The following is a 22,357-nucleotide window of genomic DNA, read 5'->3' on the forward strand; positions in this document are numbered from 1 at the left end:
TTAGGGACACTGTTGCTCCTGGGGTATCGGCGAGGACCATTCGCAACCGTCTCCATGAAGCTGGGCTACGGTCCCGCACATCGTTAGGCCGTCTTCCGCTCACGCCCCAACATCGTGCAGCCCGCCTCCAGTGGTGTCGCGACAGGCGTGAATGGAGGGACGAATGGAGACGTGTCGTCTTCAGCGATGAGAGTCGCTTCTGCCTTGGTGCCAATGATGGTCGTATGCGTGTTTGGCGCCGTGCAGGTGAGCGCCACAATCAGGACTGCATACGACCGAGGCACACAGGGCCAACACCCGGCATCATGGTGTGGGGAGCGATCTCCTACACTGGCCGTACACCACTGGTGATCATCGAGGGGACACTGAATAGTGCACGGTACATCCAAACCGTCATCGAACCCATCGTTCTACCATTCCTAGACCGGCAAGGGAACTTGCTGTTCCAACAGGTTAATGCACGTCCGCATGTATCCCGTGCCACCCAACGTGCTCTAGAAGGTGTAAGTCAACTACCCTGGCCAGCAAGATCTCCGGATCTGTCCCCCATTGAGCATGTTTGGGACTGGATGAAGCGTCGTCTCACGCGGTCTGCACGTCCAGCACGAACGCTGGTCCAACTGAGGTGCCAGGTGGAAATGGCATGGCAAGCCGTTCCACAGGACTACATCCAGCATCTCTACGATCGTCTCCATGGGAGAATAGCAGCCTGCATTGCTGCGAAAGGTGGATATACTCTGCACTAGTGCCGACATTGTGCATGCTCTGTTGCCTGCGTCTATGTGCCTGTGGGTCTGTCAGTGTGATCATGTGATGTATCTGACCCCAGGAATGTGTCAATAAAGTTTCCCCTTCCTGGGACAATGAATTCACGGTGTTCTTATTCCAATTTCCAGGAGTGTATTTGCACTCTGTCTCCACGTAACACACTTTCTTCTGGAACTCACGTTACGAAACACTCTTGTCAAGTTTCTTTTAGTTACTGGAACCGATACTTACCTTGTTTAACATTTCTGATTGTCGAGCTGTCTCAGTTTATGAAGCAGGCTATGTGCAAGATGCATAACTTGGCAGTAGCACTCTTAAAATGTTCCGATATTAATGATGCGCATTTAGAAAACACTTGCATCTGTATGTGCCCGCCAGGGCCATTAAGTCTTACTTTCCTATCACTACATTTCCTGTAGTTCGTGAATGCGACATAGCAGATAAGCTGTCCAACATAAACAACAACTGCAGTGATTTCACAAGTGCTGCAATGATCTCACTTTCGCGACATAACCAGTCATTAATCACCAACTACCGAATTATATGCAAATCGATGAACAGCTCTTCCAAATGGATCCTTATGCCACGAATATCCCAGCAAATGTTCCCACATCCCCTGAAAAACTCTTTCCATCTTGTTTCCGTACAGTAGGTGTTGGAATATTGTCTCTTTTATCGCCATAAATACCGACTTCCAGTTGCCCTACAAAGCAGGTGCCGTACATAGGGAATTAAACATTCAAAGGGAACAGAAGCAGCTTTATGAACACAAGGAGCTCAGAGAGAAAGTCTGTACCAAACAAAGAAGGAACGAGTACAGGGCGGCAGAATATATAAGATAACTGCATAAAAGAAAAGTGAAGACAGTAACATGGAAAGGATAAAAAAGTCACTGATGATGACGTGGGAAATGTGATAGTGCGAGAAGAATATGACATGGAATAGAAAGACCTACGTCAGAGGTCAGAGTAAGGCGCTAGGTGCAGACCACATTCTCTCAGAATAGGCTATTTTACTAAAATATTGTTCGGATTAATGTTATTCTAATTCCTTATAATATTTAAATAGCATTTACGGTCAATATTGTCATAACATATCTATTATTTTTGTGTAATTATATCTTAAAAATAATTTACATCAAGGTCTGGTCACATGATCGTAAACCTTCTGTTATTAGCTGATGCTCCGGTGAGGTCACAGACTAGGAGTGCGAAGAAGCTAAACGTGTGTTACGAGGTTTTTACTTACTTTTCCTGTAAACACTTCAGCTATTTAGTGATGGAAAAAACGCATTTGTAGCTTTTAAGTAGCAATAAAAAGGAATTTTATGAACGGTGATAGCGGAAACCTTGCGAAATTAGATGCATTTATGCTCCACCCATTTAGAGCGGCGATATGGGCAGCGACGGACATTCTTTTCTCTGTTCTCTGCAACATCACTAAAGTCGCTCAAGACTAAGGAATTGTAGAACTTTTGCAAATGGATCCATATATTACAACTACATTGTTGACTATTAGTCATGAGCTGGGCAAGGGGGGGGGGGGGGGGGGCAAAACACAATAAAATTATTCCTGGCTAAACTCAGTGTTGGTTTCCTTTCTAAAAGACACTCAGCAGATAGGCGACACTCAGGAGTTTTCCAGTCGTGCAACGGATAACGCATCGGACTCTAGATGAAGAGATCACGTGTTCGATTCCGAAAGATCATGTATTTTTTATAAGTTTTGCACGAGAAACGAAAATAGCGTTAGCAAGAACTGATTGGAGCAGTTATTCGATTGTGGGAGGTATTATATACAGCTTCACATTAGTCTTAGTCTGAGAAATGCATTTATTTTGCGAAGAAACATTTCACCTTTTTGGAAAGCATTGCTAGCAGTGAAGCTATTTCCATACGCCCACAGTACAATGTTTGCGACGATGAGGTTATACGGAGAGATATAAAGATGGTAGAACGAGGAGGTCACACAAAGAAAAGGACTGTGATGCTTGTGAGTGTAAACTAACGTTAAGGTCTGAAGCAGACTTACTTCATCTTTATGTAAGACGTTAAACGCAAATGTTTAAACGATGAGGATTCTAGATGGACAGTATGAAGATAAAAATATTGTTTCGAATATAGTAAAACGTGTGTGGTCACATAAACTAGAAAATATCTCTCTGTACGTGACGTGTGTGAACAGCGATTGCAAATGCAAGCGCATGTAAACAGCAAGGAAAACATAATAATATTCTATTCCTGATCGGTATGGTAAAGCTTCGCAATTGTTATTTGGTTTTCATATGAGAGGACTGACGAGTCGTTTTAAAAATAAGTTAAAATCTTCTTTAGGATTAGATTCGAACCAGCGATCTGTGGACATCTTGTTATAAAATTCGACGGCCTATCCCTCTAACATCTGTGCTGCCGAATAACCGAGGTTTAGTTAGGTAAAAAGGACAATTTTCACTAGGAGTTTATTTTCGTTGAATGGCGCTATTTTTCATTGCAAAAGTGGGAAAGCATATGTCAGACGTATGGTAATGTTAACTTCACAGTGCAGCAGATTTTTAATACGTTAGTGGACTTGTGCGTACGTGATGCAGTTTGCCAGTACAGTGCAACTATATTTTATGCGTCTTCTCATTCTCTGTAACACTCAAAAATAAATTTTCAGGAATTTTTATAGATGTATTTGTACAATATGGTACTACACACCATTTGTAACACATTTTCCGAAACGTAAATTCCAAAACAAGGCTTCACTCTGAATTAACATTATGACAAAAGGAGCAGCGAGCTGTTGTGACTGCGTATTTCAATCACTTTATATCGTAAAAGGTCAGTCGCAAATTTTTTGGAAATAGTAGAAATGAAAAAACTGTTACACCACAGCGAAGTGAAATTAGGCCTAAACGCTTGCCAGGCTTCAAAACTCAAGTTGAAACGTCTTCCCTACAGCCAACAAGATGTTGCTAATTTCTCTTATCTTTGTGGTGCTTAAGCGAAATGTCTCTTGGAGGCAATAGAATCGTTCTGCAATCAGCTTCAAAAGTCGGTTCCCTAAATTTTGTCAACAGTCTTCCTCGGAAAGAACGTCGCCTTCTCTGCAGGGATTAACATTTGAGTGCCCGAAGCACCTCCGTAACACTGCAGTCTGGAACCGCAAGACCGCTACGGTCGCAGGTTCGAATCCTGCCTCGGGCATGGATGTTTGTGATGTCCTTAGGTTAATTCGGTTTAACTAGTTCTAAGTTCTAGGGGACTAATGACCTCAGCAGTTGAGTCCCATAGTGCTCAGAGCCATTTGAACCACCTCCGTAACACTTGCGTGTTGTTCGAAGCTCCCAGTTACAAATCTAGCAGCCCGTCTCTGTATGTTTCGATTAAAATGTGGCCTAATACGGATCCTTAAAACTCGAGCAGTACTTACGAGTAGGTCGAACTAGCGTCCCATATGCGGTATCCTTTACACATGAACTGCACTTTCCTAGAGCTCTCCCAAGCCGATTATTCGCCTTTCTTATCACAGTCCACACATTATCGTTCCACTTCAAGTCGCTTAATGGGTCTAAGGTTTCCATTCAGCCTCTTGTTGACCAGTGTGGTGTGGCGGCTGAAGATACCAGAACGACAGCCGAAGTTCTAAATTTCACGTTCAAAAACTTCATTCACACAGGGGAATCGTGCAAAAATGCTCTCATTTGACCATCGGACAGACTCCCGTGTGGACAACATACTAATAAGCATCCCTGGCGTAGAGAAACAACGGAACGATTTGAAAGCAGATAAATCAGTAAGTCTAGATGGAATCCCAGTTCCGTTTTACAATCAGTACTCTACGGCGTTGGCTCCTTACCTAGCCTGCATTTGTCGTGAATCTCTCGCCCAGCACAGAGTCCCAGCGACTGGAAAAAAGCGCAGGTGACTCGTGTGTATAAGGACGGCGAAAGAAGGGACCCACAAAATTACAGTCTAGTATCCCCAACATGGGCTTGCTCCAGAATCCCTTAACAGATTTCCAGATCGAACATCGCGTATAGGACGCTGGTGCAGCCCTGGATGAACGATATTTCCGAACCGGGGAAGAAACTTGGTAATGGGGCTCCCCCCACTCCCTCCCCGACGAGTGTTTGAGATAGGACGTCAAAATTTAAAAAAACAATCGATTTTTCGAAAATATGTTGATTTTGTAGCGCCCGTCTTTCTGAAGAGTTTGATATATAAAACATATTGTTCGAAGAAATGTAAGACATGTTATTTCTACATCTACATCTACACACATACTCCGCAAGCCAACGTACGGTGCGTGGCGGAGGGAACCCTGTAGCACTACTTGTCATTTCCTTTCGTGTTCCACTCGCAAATAGAGCAAGGGAAAAATGATTGTTTATATGACTCCATATAAGCAGTAATTTCTCGAATCTTATCTTCGTGGTCCTTACGCGCAATTTATGTTGGCGGCAGTAGAACAGTTCGGCAGTCAGCTTTAAATGCCGGTTCTCTAAACTTTCTCAGTAGTGTTTCTCGAACAGTACGTCGCCTTTACACCAGGGATTCCCATCTGAGTTTCCAAAGCATATCCGTAACACTTACTTGATTTTCGAACCTACCGGTGGATTGCTTCATCTACATCTGGATGGATACTTTGCAAATCACATTTAAGTGCCTGGCAGAGGCTTCGATGTCTTCCTTCAATTCGACGTGATACAGATCCCAAATATTCGAGTAGTACTCAAGAATAGGTCGCACCAGCGTCATATAAGCGGTCTCCTTCACAGATGAACCATTCCATCCTAAAATTCTCCGAACAAACTGAAGTCGACTACTCGCCTTCCCTACCACAGTTCTTACATGTTCGTTCCACCTGATATCACTGTGCAGTGCTATGTCCAGATATTTATGACCTGACTGTACCAAGCAGGACACTAGTAATATTGTATCCGAACATTACAGGTTTGATCTTCCTACTCATCCGCATTAATCTACATTTATTCACGTTTAGGGCTAGCTGCCATTCATCACACCAACTGGAAATTTTGTCTGTCTTGTATCTTCCTACCAGCACTCAACTTCGACACCTTAGCGTACACCACGGCATCATCAGCGAACAACCGCAGATTACTGCCCACCCTGTCCGCCAAGTCGTTTATGTATACAGGGAATAACAGTGATCCTATCACACTTCCTTGGGCACTCTTGATGTTAATTCGGTATCCGATGAACACTCGCCGTCGAGGAAAACGTATTGAGTTCTAACACTTAAGAAGTCTTCAAGGTAGTCACATATCTGGGAGTTTATTCCATATTCACGTACCTTCGTTAACAATGTGCAGTCAGGTACCGTGTCGAAAACTTTTGGAAAAACCGTAAAGATGGAATCTGACTGTTGCCCTTCATCCACTGTTCCCAGTATATCGTGTGAGAAAAGGGCAAACTGACTTTCACATGAACGAAGGTTTCTAAAAACCATATTGGTTCGTTGACATAAGCTTCTTTGTCTCAAGAAAGTTTATTATATCCGAACTGAGATTATGAGAGTATGTTCAAGGATTCTACAGCAAACAGAAATTAGGGATATTGGTCTGTAATTTTGCGGATCCGTTCTTTTACCCTACTTGAATAGTTGAGTAATATGCACTTTCTTCCAGTCGCTTGGGACTTTGTGCTTGGCAAAAGATTCACGATAAATGCAAGCTATGCAATGGGCCATTGCCGTAGAGTACTCTTTGTAAAATCGAACTGGGATTCCATCTGGACCTGGCGATTTATTTGCATTCAAATCTTTCAGTTGTTTCTCTGAGCCAGGTATGCTTATTACTGTGTCGATAATACGAGAATCTGTCTGATTGGCATATGAAGGTACGTTTTTACGATTCTCTGAAATTTAAAACTTGGGCTTTCGTTCTGCTATCTTCAATCGCCACGCCGGACTGGTCAACAAGGGACTGAATGGAAACCTTAGACCCGATTACGGATTTTACGTAAGACCAGAATTTTCTCGGGTTCTCTGCCAGATTTTTTGCTGATGTGTGACGGTGGCAGCTGTTATATGCTTCGCGTATGGATCTCATTTGTGTGTTCCCCTTTGAAGCGAGAGCGCAACAGGCTCTGCTTTCTCAGCATCCGCCATGGTGGGCCGTTTCCATCCTTCATCCACTTACTATGCACGTCACTCTCCAGACCACGACTCACAATCTGCTTACTCTTTGCCCGTAATTCGTCAATATTCATCTTACTGGAAAGAGGCCAGTTTACTGTGTAAGTGAGATGCTAATAACTGCTTATCTGCTCTAACTAGCAGAAACACTCTCCTAGACTTGTTGACTGATTTATTAACTTTCGTAATCATAGTTGCTATAATGACATCACGATCGGTAATTCCCGTTTCTTCACTGACATTGTCGATAAGACCTGGCCCTGACATTGTCGATAAGGTCCAGCCTATCTGTAGCTACAAAGTCTAAGAAATTTACATTGAGTGTGGGCTGACGATACAGCTGCTCAAGACAATTTTCAGAAAACGTGTTCAGAAGTATGACTGTCTGGCTGTGTCCACCGCAATTAATCCATAGACATTCCAGTCTATAATCGGCAGGTGAGTCGCTTCCAACTAGTATTGCATGATTTGGGCCTTTACGTGCTGTTGACCATAACTTCCTTTGGATGACTCTAGAACTGTCACAGCAGAGTCGGGTGACCGGTAGAAACATTCAACAGTTAACTTGGTTTCACGTACACCTGTTATAAGCGACCAGATGACTTCAATGTCACACTCAACTTCGACCTCAAAAGCAACGAATTTTTATTTCTACTGCAATGAACATCCGGTTTCAGCCAGCTTTCATTCCCAAGAATAATTTGAGCTCGTGGACTTTGGTTTTAAGTGTGCCAAAGTGCAGTACCACACCTCGTCACACTGCATTCTTCTATCGCACGTCACAGTATTTCGCTCTATGAAATTCAGACGTGTGTATTTTGTAATGAACACAATAAACCTGTATTCAGGACAGTGCAAATTAAAATGTCCTGTCGTGTCTCTCTCAATCCCAGTAGGCCGGTTTGGCATCTTACCCCCGTTAAAAAAAAACTCGCAATTAACACTCGGTGGGATTATTTGTGACCGGGAGAATAATCTTCAGAAAATTTGCACTGTTCTTGCCTATTACCTAATAACTTTCTCTTTTGTGTGACAAAATGTCGTTGTCTAATACTGAAAAAGCCGTTAATTCGAATAGTACCCAAAAGTGGTGTAGTTTCTCGATTTGATTACGTTTATTTTGTCACTGTCCGCTACGTAAATGGAAATAGGCCTTTGTAATATTTCAGCAATTATAACACATGCCAAATAAGCGAGACTGTTTTGCCACAAATATTCATTTTTATCTACCTCGTGTAAGTCGTGAAGTACCACTGTCACATACGTATTAAGCTTATCACAGGCAAAAAGTTTATGCTAGGTAATAGTTTCACATTTCATTCATATCTTCCAGTTTCTCAGAGGTCTAAAAGTGGTAGCGGTACTAAATGTTTATATAAATTTGGAAGCGTCATATTCTTCCATATAATTTGTATGATTTCCTGTCTCTTCTCCTCCCTCGTTCTGACAAACAATCTTGCCATCACTAGTTCTGTAACTATTCCTGTCACTGTCAAAACTTATTCTCCGGTTAACTTCGCTAACCCTGCCGGAATCACCAGTTAATTTTTCCCGCGTTTATTCTCCGGTTAGGCGTCATTACGTATTCATACAATGCGTTTTCCGCGAAATTCCGAGAATAGAACTTACGCGGCTGCTAACCGGAAACTGTACAACTGTCCCTCAGTAGTAGCAATCTGTCAAAAATTTTCTGTCAAAATTTCATGTTACTGGATATCGCCGAGAAGATAATATGTAATCTTTTTTACCTGTTATTCCTGTTAGTCGTTTATTTCCGCTCTGGTGGTTTGAATCTACGGATTTCGCTAATAATTATGACAACACTAATCATTCGCACACTCAATCAACAACATAAGCAGTGATTGACATTACCCGTTGGGTTTTTTATTCGGCCCAGCTCTTATAGCCGCGTCGCCTTTTGTCTGCGGGAAAGTTTTTTACTTCTTGATGCGACGGGCAGTCCCCTGGCAGAGACATCGCGTACACTATGCACGGATTCTAAAGACAACTTACGATTAGTTCAGAAATCAACTTACAACATGTTCAAAAATGTTCAAAAACCAACAGGGATGCGTTTCAAAGTCGTTTGAAAAATCGATAGACCAATATGCTCTGGTTGCTAGGAGATTTGTGAAACAAGGTTTTTTCCTTCTTTGGCGATCCCGGTTTGCCCGCCTCCCCTCCCTTCCCACCTAAACCGCTAGTGCGACCTATTCTTGAGTACTTCCCGAGTGTGTGGGATCTGTACGAGGTCGGGTTAAAGGGAGACATCGAAAAAATTCTAGGTGGGCTAGGTTTCTAACTGATACGTTCCAACAACAGGCAAGTGTTGCGGAGAACTCAAACGGGAATTCGTGACGAGAAGGCGACGTTCTTTCCAAGGAACACCACTGAGAACCGGCAACAAGCTGACTGCCGAAATATTCTGTTGTCTCCAACATACATAGCGTGTAAGGACAACAAAGGTAAGATACGAGAAACTGGGGAACATACGGACGCATGCATGCGTTTTTCCTTCGTTCTCTTTCCGTGTGGAACAGGAACGGAGATGAGTATTAGTGGTATAGGGTACCCTCCGCCATGTGCCATAAGGTGGAGTGCGGAGTATCGATGTAGATGTAGATACATACTCACTAAACATAAGGGATTTTTCAGTATTTCAGTATTTACATTTAGCAGCTCTGGAAGTTTTGCAATTACTAACTAAAATGTAACCGTTACTTTCACTATTTACAACAGCAACATCTTGTTAAATTCAAGTTAGATGTTTCAATTTACGTTTCCCAGCGCAGCACTGCACCCTGAAAGAGCTGCTAAAAGCATGACAAAGGAGGACAGAATAACATGTAAAAGAAACAGAACTAAAGATGATGAAAACACACTCAGAATGGTTCAAATGGCTCTGAGCACTATGGGACTTAACTTCTCAGGTCATCAGTCCCCTAGAGCTTAGAACTACTTAAACCTAACAAACCTAAGGACATCACACACATCCATGCCCGAGGCAGGATTCGAACCTGCGACCGAAGCGGTCGCTCGGCTCCAGACTGTAGCGCCTAGAACCGCACGGCCACTCCGGCCGGCTGGAGGGAAGAAACCGCTCATTCCGAAGAACACTACTGAGAAAGTTTGGAGAACCGTGAACTGAGGCTGACTGCAGAAGGATCCTCCTACCACCAATATACATTTTGCGTAGGGACCACAAGATACGAGAAATTAGGGCTTATACGAAGGTAAATAGACAGTCGTTTTGCCCTCGTTCTCTCTGCGAGTGGAACAGGAAGGAAAACGATAGTTGTGGTACAGAGTACCCTCCGCCACGCACCGTATGGTGGCTTGCGGAATATGTATGCAGATGTAGATATACCCATAATATGCTTTTCGGAACGAGGAAAGGAATACGTGGAAAATAATAAATGAAACGACCGCTTGACGAACATGTGTTCAGACATCGGGGAATAACTTCCGTGGTACCAGAGAAGAATGAGTAGAACCATTTGTAAAATTAATGCGAGGTCCTTCCCCATTAAATTGTCTAGTTGTGAACATTTACCACTGCTCCACAGTTCACAGATTTTCTCGTGTGGATTGTTCTAACAAACTCTATTGTAAATCACATGTGTGTCCACATGGGCTGTAACAATGGCCTCAGGCAAGGAGTGAAAATTCTGCAGTTGATGAAAGGATACAATGCTGTTGAAAGCTGAAAGTTGATGAAAGGAAACAATGCTGTCATGAGTCTGAACCAGCTTCGCACTGATCTTGAATGCATAAGAAACAGGAAACAGTTTTCTAAACACAACCCTAACACTTCTGTTCGGTAGCTCCTGGTACTCGTGATTTTGTAAAGACAAATACAAAATAAATGACTGACATTATCAACTTCATACTTTTTCCAGAATGAGATTTTCACTCTGCAGCGGAGTGTGCGCTGATATGAAACTTCCTGGCAGATTAAAACTGTGTCCCCGACAGAGACTCTAACTCGGGACCTTTGCCTTTCGCGGGCAAGTGCTCTACCATCTGAGCCACCGAAACACGACTCACGCCCGGTCTCACAGCCTTACTTCTGCCAGTATCTCGTCTCCTACCTTCCAAACTTTTCAGAAGCTCTCCTGCGAACCTTGCAGAACTAGCACTCCTGAAAGAAAGGATATTGCGGAGACATGGCTTAGCCACAGCCTGGGGGATGTTTCCAGGATGAGATTTTCACTCTGCAGCGGAGTGTGCGCTGATATGAAACTTCCTGGCAGGTGGTCGGGCACACAGTTTTAATCTGCCAGGAAGTTTCATACTTTTTGATTGGTTACATATGTACTGTGAATGCAAGGAGTTTATTATGATAACATTGTGTAGATAATGCCAGGAGAGTTTGCCATTGCTTGTACATCAGCATTGTGTTTGTAAAGTAGCAGCTTGTTTAATTGTTGTCGATTCGTTTCTTACTTACTTGCTTTCTTAGTTTTTACTGTTCATGTGTTATACTGATCTACATTGAACAAGCATTTGTTTGTCAAAATGGTAGTGATACATTACACAGCCGTACTAAAATTATTGGTGCAATGATCTAGGGAACATGTATACAGTGGATAAATAAATAGCATTCCAACTACTAGAGTATATAACACCGAAAAGTAATGATGTTACAGAGATCATTCAAAAGAGTAACATGATTAGACTGTGACCCGAAGCAGTTATTAAAGCAACAAATAAGACAATCACGATGAGATGAGATAGCTGCGACTGAAGTTCTTGAACCACTAAGTGTGCCAAGGAATAATGGAACAATAATAGGATGCTTACCTGTATTACCGGTTTTGAAACGGTGGACCGTGACTTCAGGATCAGATCCTGAAAAAGAAATTAATACATATCTCAGTGGAAAAACTGAACACGCATTTCACGTCTTGCTATAACATTGTTATTCTTTATAATACACAGAGTTATAAAAGAAAAAAAGAAATTTTTTTACCTTTTAACGAATTTCGGTCACTGAAGTTAGTAGCTGTGGCTACTGTCACAAAAATGTAGATGGAAAAGATGATGCTTCTGCAGACCATCATGAAAGGACGCAAGTACTGAGCCAAGTAAAGATATTTTCCGTCCAAATATATTCATAAAATGTGCACACTGTTGATCAACCTGTAAGTTTATGAATAAATATAGTTACACAACCAATTTCATTTCTACACGTTATATATCAAGTCAACTAGTAAAATTAATGTTTCAACCTAACTTAGATTACGTTACATAACAAAATTCGCTGTGGCCAATACATGCTGACTGGTTCTGCTTAAATATTAACCGCCAATGTTTCCGAAGCAGCTGAGTTATCGTAATTCTATTTACATCTGATTAATTGTGAGAAAGTGCGAAAACAGAAAATTTGAAGGAGTTGATGACGTACAAGTGGTTCTAACTTCAAATACCACGGAGTGACACTGCCGTCAAATAGCAGACGTTTGGATGATATAAACAATAAAAGTGGCCTGGCCAAGCGAGCCGTAAAACAACTAAATTGTATCCCCTGGAAAAACAATATAACATGCAGAACACAATATACCATCTAGCAATTCATTGTCAAAAGTGTCACAACGTATAGAGAAAGGTTGCGGTAGCTTACAAACTGAAAGACATCCTGTTGGCTGTCGAGCTTTTCAGAGCATTCATACAAGGTTGGCGCCGGTGGCGACACCTTCAACGTCCTGACATAAGGAAAGTTTCCAACTGATTTCTGATACACAAACAGCAGTTGACCGGCGTTGCCTGGTGAAAGGTTGTTGTGATGCCTCGTGTAAGGAGGAGAAACGCGTCCATCACGTATCCGACTTTGATAAAGGTCGGATTGTAGCCTATCGCGACTGCGGTTTATCCTATCGCGACATGGCTGCTCGCGTTGGTCGAGATCTAATGACTGTTAGCAGAATATGGAGTCTTCAGGAGGGTAATATGGAGCGCCGTGCTGGATCCCAACGGCCTCGTATAACTAGCGGTCAAAATGAGAGGCATCTTACCCGCATCTCTGAGTAAACAGATGGGGACGTTTGCAAGACAACAACCATCTGCACGAACAGTTCGACGACGTTTGCAGCAACATGGACTATCAGCTCGGAGATCATGGCTGCGGTTACCCTTGGCTCTGCATCACAGAAAGGAGCACCTGCGATGGTGTACTCAAGGACGAACCTGGGTGCACGAATGGCAAAACGTCATTTTTTCGAATGAATCCAGGTTCTGTTTACAGCATCATGATGGTCGCATCCGTATTTGGCGACGTCGCTGTGAATGCACATTGGAAGCGTGTATTCGTCATCGCCATACTGACATATCACCCGGCTTGATGGTATGGGTTGCCATTGGTTACACGTCTCGGTCACCTCTTGTTCGCATTGACGGCACTTTGAACAGTGCACGTTACATTTCAGATGTGTTACGACCCGTGGCTCTACCCTTCATTCGATCCCTGCGAAACCCTACATTTCAGCAGGATAATGCACGACCGCATGTTGCAGGTCCTGTACGGGCCTTTCTAGATACAGAAGATGTTCGAGTGCTGCCCTGGCCAGCACATTCTCCAGATTTCTCACCCACTGAAAACGTCTGGTCAATGGTGGCCGAGCAACTGGCTCGTCACAGTACGCCAGTCACTACTCTTGATGAACTGTGGTATCGTGTTGAAGCTGTATGGGCAGCTGTACCTGTACACGCCATCCAAGCTCTGTTTGACTCAATGCCCAGGCGTAACAAGGCCGTTATTACGGCCAGAGGTGGTTGTTCCGGGTACTGATTTCTCAGGATCTACGCGCACAAATTGCGTGAAAACGTAATCACATGTTATAATATATTTGTCCAATGAATGACCGTTTATCATCTGCATTTCTTCTTGGTGTAGCAGTTTTAATGGCCAGTAGTGTACCATTTCAGACCGCACAGAAAGAAAGGGCCCACTCTATTATAGTCACAATGTATGCCAGACACAAAATAGCCAAAATGAAAATGGCAACAGACTCCCCATGAATTTAGAAGAAAATTAATAACCAAACAAACAGTTTGAGCTATCATAGCGCAGAAGATATCCAATGAAAGCTAACATGTATACATCGCAAAAGGTAACAATTCATTTATTTCACATGTTCTAAAAGTTACACTTAATTTTATAAGATTATGATTGTGTAAATGTTTGACTATTCGACACAAATGTAGGTCATTTTCTATATTGTAACTCCCACCCTCCACCCTGCCTCCAAGTAAGTTTTTGCCTATACCAGTTTTGTTCATGTAGTAATCAGTCAGATTATAATTGCTCCAAACCATACAGATGTATGTAGATATATATATTCACACATTCATTTTAATTTTCGCATCATTGCGAAATTGTGCATCACTAGATACGCATTATTTCCATTAGGCCTGCTTCAGACGGGAGCGAATGGAGGTAATACAGCAGAAGGAGCATCCGCTGACAGCTTTCCAGTGTCCATCTGTCGACGACAGTTCGCTTGTACCCGTGACCTGGCGTTTACCCTGGAGCGAACGCACGGGAACGCGAGGCAACCAATGAATGCTGAACCGCTTTTAGTAAAACTATACCAGAATGACAGTTCATACAATTTTTAATATCAGATCATCCCTACATACAAAAAATTATACCCTTTGTCAAAAGTAATGGGAACTTTGTTTGACCAGAGAACTTTATGTGGTATGCACCTTTTTTATGCTTCACTACTTTCCACGTAAGTTTGAAACACCTCTTTCAAATAAGAGAAAAGGCGTACGGCAATGTACTGTTGTAACTGGACACTCTCATGCAGTCAGTCGTAGCTCAGTGTATTTGGCCATTTCATCAAAGATCTTGTTTAAAAATTAAATCTTAATTTATGAAGCACTACGAAATAAATATTTTGAGGCAGCGTGTTGTAGGAATAAATGAGTAACCATCCACACCTCCGCTCTCCACTGCACTGTACGGTGGCGGGGAGCACTTGCGCCCGCTCCGCCGTGGCAACAGCCTCGCAACAGCTTTTGGTCCCCCCCCCCCCCTCCCCCCGCTCGACATTCTCCTACTTGTCTGGCCGAACTGCGTCAGCACCACGGGGAAGTCCTCGCGTCTGTCGACACGCTGACCGCTTCCTGTTGACAAACCGCCGTTTCGCAGTGCTAACATTATTAGCTCACAACTTCCAGGCTTGCAGCAACAGCATCTACCGCAGCGTCTGTCAAAAAAACGCTAACTTGCATCTATATCTACATGTTGTCGTTGTGATCTTCATTCGAGTGTCTGGTTTAATGCAGCTCTCCATGCTACTCTATCCTGTGCAAGCCTCTTCATCTCCGAATAACTACTACAACCTACATCCTCCTGAATGCGCTTAGTGTATTCATCTCTTGGTCTCCCTCTACATTTTTACCCTCCACTCTGCCCTCCAATACTAAACTGGTGTACCCGTTGATGCCTCAGAACTTGACGAATCTATCGATCTTCTTCTAGTCAAATTGTGCCACAAATTCCTCTTCTCCCTAATTCTGTTCAGTACTTCCTCATTATTTACGCGATCTACCCATCTAATCCTCAGGATTCTTCTGGAGCACCGCATTTCGAAAGCTTCTACTCTCTTCTTGTCTAAACTATTTATCGTCCATGTTTCACTTCCAGTGACGGCTACACTCCATACAAATACTTTCAGAAAGGACTCCCTGACACTTTAATTTACACTCGATGTTAACAAATTTCTTCAGAAACACTTTTCTTGCCATTTCCAGTCTGCATTTTATATCCTCTCTACTTCGACCATAAGTTATTTTGCTCGCCAAATAGCAAAACTCATCTAGCACTTTAAGTGCCTCATTTCCTAATCTAATTCCCTCAGCATCACCTGAATTAATTCGACTACATTCCATTACCCTCGTTTTGATTTTCTTGATGTTCGTATCTGCATCTATATTCCGAAAGCCACCCAACGGTTTGTGGCGGAGGGTACTTTGTGAACCAATATCATTGCCCATTTTTCCTGTTGCAATCGCGCATGGTTAGCGCAAAGAACTATCGGTGGGAAGCCTTCGGGCGGGCACGAATCTCTGATTTTATCTTCACGGACTTTTCGAGATTTACATAGGAGGGGGCAATAGCTGTTGCTTCAAAATGAATATACAGGTTTTCAGGTATCGTAGTATTTATTACTTCAACTTACAATTATATATAACACATCAAATGAAAGAGCAACCCAGTTTAGTTTGTACAGTTGTGCACAAAGGGAACGGTATGTAACGACCAAGAGTGACTGATGAACGTGTTGAGGGAGTGATAGTCTCTTACACGTAGTCCCAAGAAATCAGTTCGGAAGGCTAGTCGTGAATTAGCAGTTCCAGTAACGTCTGTGTTGTTTAAGGAGACGCTTACAACTACGTCCTTGTCGAAGCTTTAATGCCTGCAGACTACGGTTTACGTGCCAACTTTGCAAAGGAAATGCTGCTGCATGACGATAAAGATTTTCTGGATTGTGTAGTCTTCAGTGATGAATGGACATTTCACCATAGCTGGAAGGTGTACACACACAAAGTGAATTGAATGTTTTGTGTGCCGTATCCCGGCGAAAAGTTTATGGGCCTTTCCTTTTCGATGAAGCGACTGTAAGTGGTGTTTCTTACTTGAAACTGAACAACAGGACTTTATTTGGCAACCAGATGGTGCGCCACCTCATGAACTCAGTACGCGACTGGTTAAGCGACGCTGTACCCGACCACTGGACTGACCTCTCACATACGGTGTGACGCCGTACAGATTTTACATTCGGGGATTCTTAAAGGATCGTGTGTATGTGTCTCCGTTACCAGAAAATCTACACGACTTTAGAAGCAGCATTGTTGGAACAATTACTCCAGACACACTGATCAAGATTTGGAAAGAAATCGCCTATCAGCTCGATATGTGACGAATGTGCTCACAATGAACACTTGAAGAAAAACTGTTTGACCTATTATTTAAAACGGTAAGGTGAATGTAATAAAATGCTACAAAGCCTTACAACCTGTATATTCATTTTGAAACACCCCGTATATTGGTTGACTCTTCCAGGAACGCACGCTCCCGGAACGTCTAATAGTAAACCACCCCGTGATGTAGAACGCCTCTCCTACAACGTCAGCATCTGGAGTTGCCAGAGCATCTGTCTGATTCTTTTGTGCCTACTAAATGAACTTGTAACAAAACACGCTCGACTTCTTTCGATCTTCTCTATGTCCTCTATCTATCCCATCTTCAATCCTATGTGGCACGAATCCCTGACTGACGTGCAATATTCAAGAACTCGTCGAACGAGTGCTCTGTAAGCCACTTTCTTTGTTGATGGACTGCATTTTCTAAGCATTCTTCCTATGAGCATCAGTCAGGCATCTATCTTACCCACAATTCATTTTATGTAGTCGTTCCATACGCATGCGCTTTAACATAATATCAAACTTCCTACGTTATTATGTCAAGCGGATAGATCAAATTTTAGTTTCGAATACATTTACGCTTCACGCCTGCCCTTCCTTAAGCTGCTTTTGGTTTCGTTCGGTTTTCGTTTCGCGGTGAGGTTTGGGCTACGCGTAACTTTTCAATGTGCCTCTGTTTGCTTTCATAGGAGCTTTCTAGGATGGTCATCGAACCGCAGTTAATCTTTTCTGCCTCTCGCACTGGACACATTGCAAACTGCAAGCGACAGGAACTGGAGGTAACCACCTGTTCTAACGATATATCATAGCGGTCAGCGAACTGGACCACCCCACAGCTTTCATGTGCCAAGTCAGCCTTGCCAATCGTTCGCAGTTTCGCAAACAGTTGGTCAGTGCTGCGCTGCTGCTGCTGCTGTGGTTGTCAAAGTGTAAACACGGTTGTAGCTCCATTACTTTTGCCACATGTAGTTTGATAAAAACTTGCCTTTGCGACGTAATTTTATACAGCCAAGGGTTGTTCCAAAGAATGCTATGAACTTCATCAGGAGTACTTTTAGTCCTACTTTGTTTTATAAACGAGGAGTAACGTTTTTTACACAGGAGGAAAATTATGAGTGAGCCATCAATTGGTAACATCCAAGTAGATTCCAAGTAAATGGTATCAATGAAAGTCAGTCATACATTTCACGCGTGTTTGTTTTGATTGCATTCAAACAATAACAGAGTAGCTTCTTTCTATCTGATTAAACACAGCAAATATTGAAAGCTATAAAACTCACCTGTGCTTTTCCTCTATTTAAACTGAAGTCGAGATATTACTCCCGGCAACTGTTATTAGACTACGGTGAATAGAGTTCGCACATTCCACAGGAGGAGACGGATACGTGTCGTCCAGGTAAGTGTGGCAATTAATATGCGATGCCCCATGACTGCAACTTTGAGAATGTTTACTCTAGATTGGAAAAGTTTAAGTAATTTGGACGTACCAGCGAAACTTACACGTTAAGTACGATGGACCACCTAAACTCCCAGCAGCAAATAACTATGTGCAAAGACGAAAACATAACTATTTCACTGTCAGATAGCGAGACAATAAGACAGGGAATTATTTTTTTCTCATTTTGTACAGAATGTTTCTATCGGAATCGTTTGAGAAATTGTTACCGCCTTCGTGGACCTCATGGTGACACTCACAGCCTAAGACGGCCAGCGACGAGCGCCTGAGAAAGCTCCGCTTCTGCAGTCCAGCGTGATCCGGTCAGTTATGAACTACACGACATTTATGGTTCGAAAAGGATGTTTACACGCTGAGTGAAAAATATGAGTTTTAGAAACTAAGAAACTGCGACTGGCAGATTCGTGTCGTAATGTCAACCGACTGATATTGTACGTTAGTTTCGGAGCTACGTTTCGACCAATTTTTGGCTCGCCATCTTCTGGCGAACGAACACATTTCTCTTGAAGAGCAAATCAGAGCGACTCGCTGAGACACACTGCCGTAAAAGAAGTGGCACTTCTTCAGGAGCGGAAAATTTGTTCTCGTTTCTTTAGCGGTTCAAAATCTTCACCCCGTTCCCAACAGGACGGCCTAATCCGTGAAGGCATTCACGCCTGCGCAGTCTCACACTTGAAAAGAACGCCAACAACAAACTCGACCTTTAATTTCCACGAGTGGCTCCGTATTGCGAGCGAAGAGCCGCGATGTGAGGAGGCGAAACGGGAGGGCAGCTGACACGCAGCCGCGAACCACTCCAGCAGCCCCTCCCACAAGCTGGAGGTGGGCAGGCAGCTGCCTGTCTGGCCCTGAGGCGAGACGAGAAGGTCTTAAAATTCGTGACTCGCCACTGCCAGCTGCGCGCCGTTCTCCAGTACTAAGTTCTTCCACACTTCGCTTCATAAATTCTCATCTCACAAGCGTCTGCTCTGAAACAAGGAAGGCAGCGCGTAACAGAGGTGCTGGCTCGCCGCTCCTACCTGCTGTACGCGCACACTCGTGCACTGCTGCAGAGACGGAACACTAGAGGTTTGCGCTCTGACGCGTCTCACCGCTGGCACGCCTCGCGAGCGACTGTTCCACAAGACGCGCGTCCGCGGCTCTGCACTGTTGTGACCCCCCACTCTCCGGACGCTTGAGGAGAAGGCGAAACTCGTGGGGCACGACCGTTCTCTCCATCTTTACCGAAGAAATGAGGCGACTCGACACTTCCTACGGCAGAACGCTGCATTCCGTGTGAGCCATTCGACCTTCCATTTGCCTAGACGTCAGCTCAGCCCTCCTCAGTGACGATACAACTGACTTATGCTATTAAAAACAAAAGATGCAGGTAAAGAAGTAGTTCCAGCTTCCTAGCTTTCTGGAAGGCATCAACGCTGTACCACATCATCTACACTCCGTCGCCAACCGAGATACAATCGCACTGAGTGTCTTCGAAGATATGTGACTGCTCCCACGAATATCTGACTGATGGAACCGAGTATGTTACAGTGAACGAAATTAACAGAATTAACAGAAACGAAATTAAGAGGCCGGGCTGATAAATACTGCCTCCGCATTTTTATGTGAACAGTTTTAAAGCTATGAAAGTCTGCAGGCTTTCGTGGCCGTTGTCACTGAAGTTAAAATCTTCTGGGTTATTAGGCTGCGTCATTGTTCGACGTTTTGACCCCTCTGCTGGGATCTTCCTTACTAACGTCCCAGTATCAGATACAATAGAGATCATAAGAGAGAATGTTGCTCCAGATGTTTGTGACTTAATCGAACTATGGCTTCGTCCGAGCTATTTTAGATACAATGGTGAATTCTGTGAACAGGCTGACGGCCTTGCTATGGGCTCACCCATTTCACCAGCTGCAGCTGACGTTTTTGTGGAACATTTTGAGCAACAGACCTTACGTAGTGCTCCTTTGAAGCCTTCTTGCTGGCTCCGTTATGTGGACGATACATTTGTTATATGGCCACACGGCGAAGAAGAACTTCATGCGTTCCACAATTTCTTAAATGGAATTCACCCCAAAATAAAATTCACCTTGGAGCTTGAGAATGAGGTCGGTCTCCCGTTCCTAGATGTGTTGGTATACAGAAGATCTGACAACACTCTAGGTCACAGAGTGTGCAGAAAGTCGACTAACACAAACCGCATAAGCAGAATTTAAAGAAAATGGTATTCAGACATCTTTCTTTAGTCAAGACTTTTTCCGACGGAAAACGGATGCACCTGATTACCCCCACAATGCAGGCGTCTATCAAGTGTCATGTGGCTGCGGCAAAGTGTATATAGGCGAAACGGGAAGAACTGTCAAAGAACGCATTAAGGAACACGAACGTTTAAAATTGTCAGTTGCGGAACATCACGAGAACTGTGGCCCTGACATCGATCTTAATAACGTACGTGTACTGGCTAAAGAAACAAACATTTATAGAAGAAAGGTCCGAGAAGCGGTTGAAATTTCTAAGAATGCATCTAATTTCAATAGAGAGGACGGCTATAGGCTTCCGGCATCCTGGCTCCCCGCCATCAAGGAAGTAAATACACGGCCGCGGTGTAAACAACGCGCTGCAAGTCACCTCGGCGGACAATAATATTTTGGGTAAACATTCCCCCTCTCTTGCTCTGTCTAGCCACTGATGGCAACCAACCAATAGCGGTATCAGGCATTCTAACCAATAACCCATCTCCAGCATAAGTGTGGAATAGTGCCTTTCTGTCCAATGATGATGACCGCCAATGGTATCCACAGGAGATGAGCTATCAACGCCTCTTCTTCTGCATTAGCCTATGACTGTGGCCCACCAATGGTAGCCATATGAATTTTAACCGATGCTATCTCTACTCCAGCACGAACGCCAGAAAACTCCCCCTTTGTAAGTGGACGCGGCACTCGTCTCTGACAGTGTCCTAGCAGTAGTGGACACCAAGGTCTTGAAGAAGATCCCAGCAGAGAGATCGAAACGTCGAACATTTTAGAAGACACATGACGCGGCCTAATAACCCAGAAGATTTTAACTTCAGTTTTAAAGCTTTTTTAATAAAATAAACGCTATTAGTAGCCTACACCTTTACTCGTCGTTAACACATATTTGCAGTCATCTGCCGCTAGAAGGCTCCGAATTGGTGCGTGTGATATGGCAGTGTGTAGCGTAGCTACGAAGGTCCGAGAGAAACAGCCGGCTGTAATCGAGTTTCGAACTCTAGGAGTTCGTCGACCCATGGGCAGCCCTTTTCTTCAGTATGGCAATGGAAGACCACACACGAACGCTGCGAGAACTGCAACAATCCGGCCCCTCGGGCTCACATTTATCGATCATCCATCTGATTCCAAAACTTAAAGCTTCGACGACTTCACTTTCATAGTGATGAAGTGGTGTAAGTAGTGGAAATGTTGTAGCTCCGTCAACAAAATCAAACATTTTACAGTGACAGTATCAACAAACGGGTGTCTTTTGTCGCTAGGTTGACTGCCGACAAACAAATAAGCAGACATGAAGTACAAACAATTAGAATATTAATAACGTTGGGTTTATTCAAACAGCTACAAAAGTTTTGACGTAAACTATTCGGGAGAAATACTTTTCTGGCACGCTCCTAACATATGGATGCCCAGAGAAGGCTGATATAACAGCAAATGTTCTCAAAATGCCTAGCTCATTTCTCAGATAGGTTAAGTAACACTACAGATTGCACGGTGATGGCGTCATCTACATGAAAGTATCCTCATTGAGCGATCGTGAGGTAACTGACAAAGAACTATACAATATTTTCACCTGATGTAATAAATGGCAGCTCTCTTTACACGTCAGTAAATGTAAAATAATGCCTCTAAGAAAGAGAAAAAGCGATGTGGCACCCGATTACGATATCATTTTTGGCGTAAGTATTCGCGTAATTATTGAGAGGTGACGCTAAGAAGCGATATGAAGTGGACCGGCGCGACGCCACCATTAATAGAAGACATGGACCTGTCGGAAGGGCTCTAGGAGAGGGCGGCGCCACCTGTGAAACCTCTGGCTGATGCG

At 43.5% G+C, this 22,357-nt stretch overlaps 1 protein-coding gene and 1 long non-coding RNA gene across 3 annotated transcripts in view; one reads left to right on the forward strand and one right to left on the reverse strand.

The window, feature by feature from the left end:
• LOC124711651 (ankyrin repeat domain-containing protein 2-like) overlaps window positions 1-19,417 on the reverse strand; it is a 52,352-nt gene extending 32,935 nt beyond the window's left edge. Inside the window, exons 1-3 of one of the 2 annotated variants that reach the window (XM_047241838.1) lie at window positions 19,318-19,417; window positions 11,882-12,051; window positions 11,713-11,760 (exon numbers count right to left, since the gene is read on the reverse strand). In XM_047241838.1, the coding sequence (XP_047097794.1) occupies window positions 11,713-11,760; window positions 11,882-11,972 (139 nt within the window). In that variant the 5' untranslated portion in view covers window positions 11,973-12,051; window positions 19,318-19,417. Of the gene's footprint in view, window positions 1-11,712; window positions 11,761-11,881; window positions 12,052-18,999; window positions 19,196-19,317 lie in introns of those variants that run through there. The other variant, XM_047241839.1, reaches the window with a different exon arrangement.
• Window positions 7,293-22,357, forward strand: part of LOC124711652 — a 28,382-nt gene continuing 13,317 nt past the window's right edge. The window contains exon 1 of the long non-coding RNA XR_007005496.1: window positions 7,293-7,347. This is a non-coding gene — a long non-coding RNA (uncharacterized LOC124711652). The remainder of the gene's footprint in view (window positions 7,348-22,357) is intronic.

The sequence above is a fragment of the Schistocerca piceifrons genome, chromosome 8 (genome assembly GCF_021461385.2).
Source record: "Schistocerca piceifrons isolate TAMUIC-IGC-003096 chromosome 8, iqSchPice1.1, whole genome shotgun sequence".
NCBI lineage: Eukaryota > Metazoa > Arthropoda > Insecta > Orthoptera > Acrididae > Schistocerca > Schistocerca piceifrons.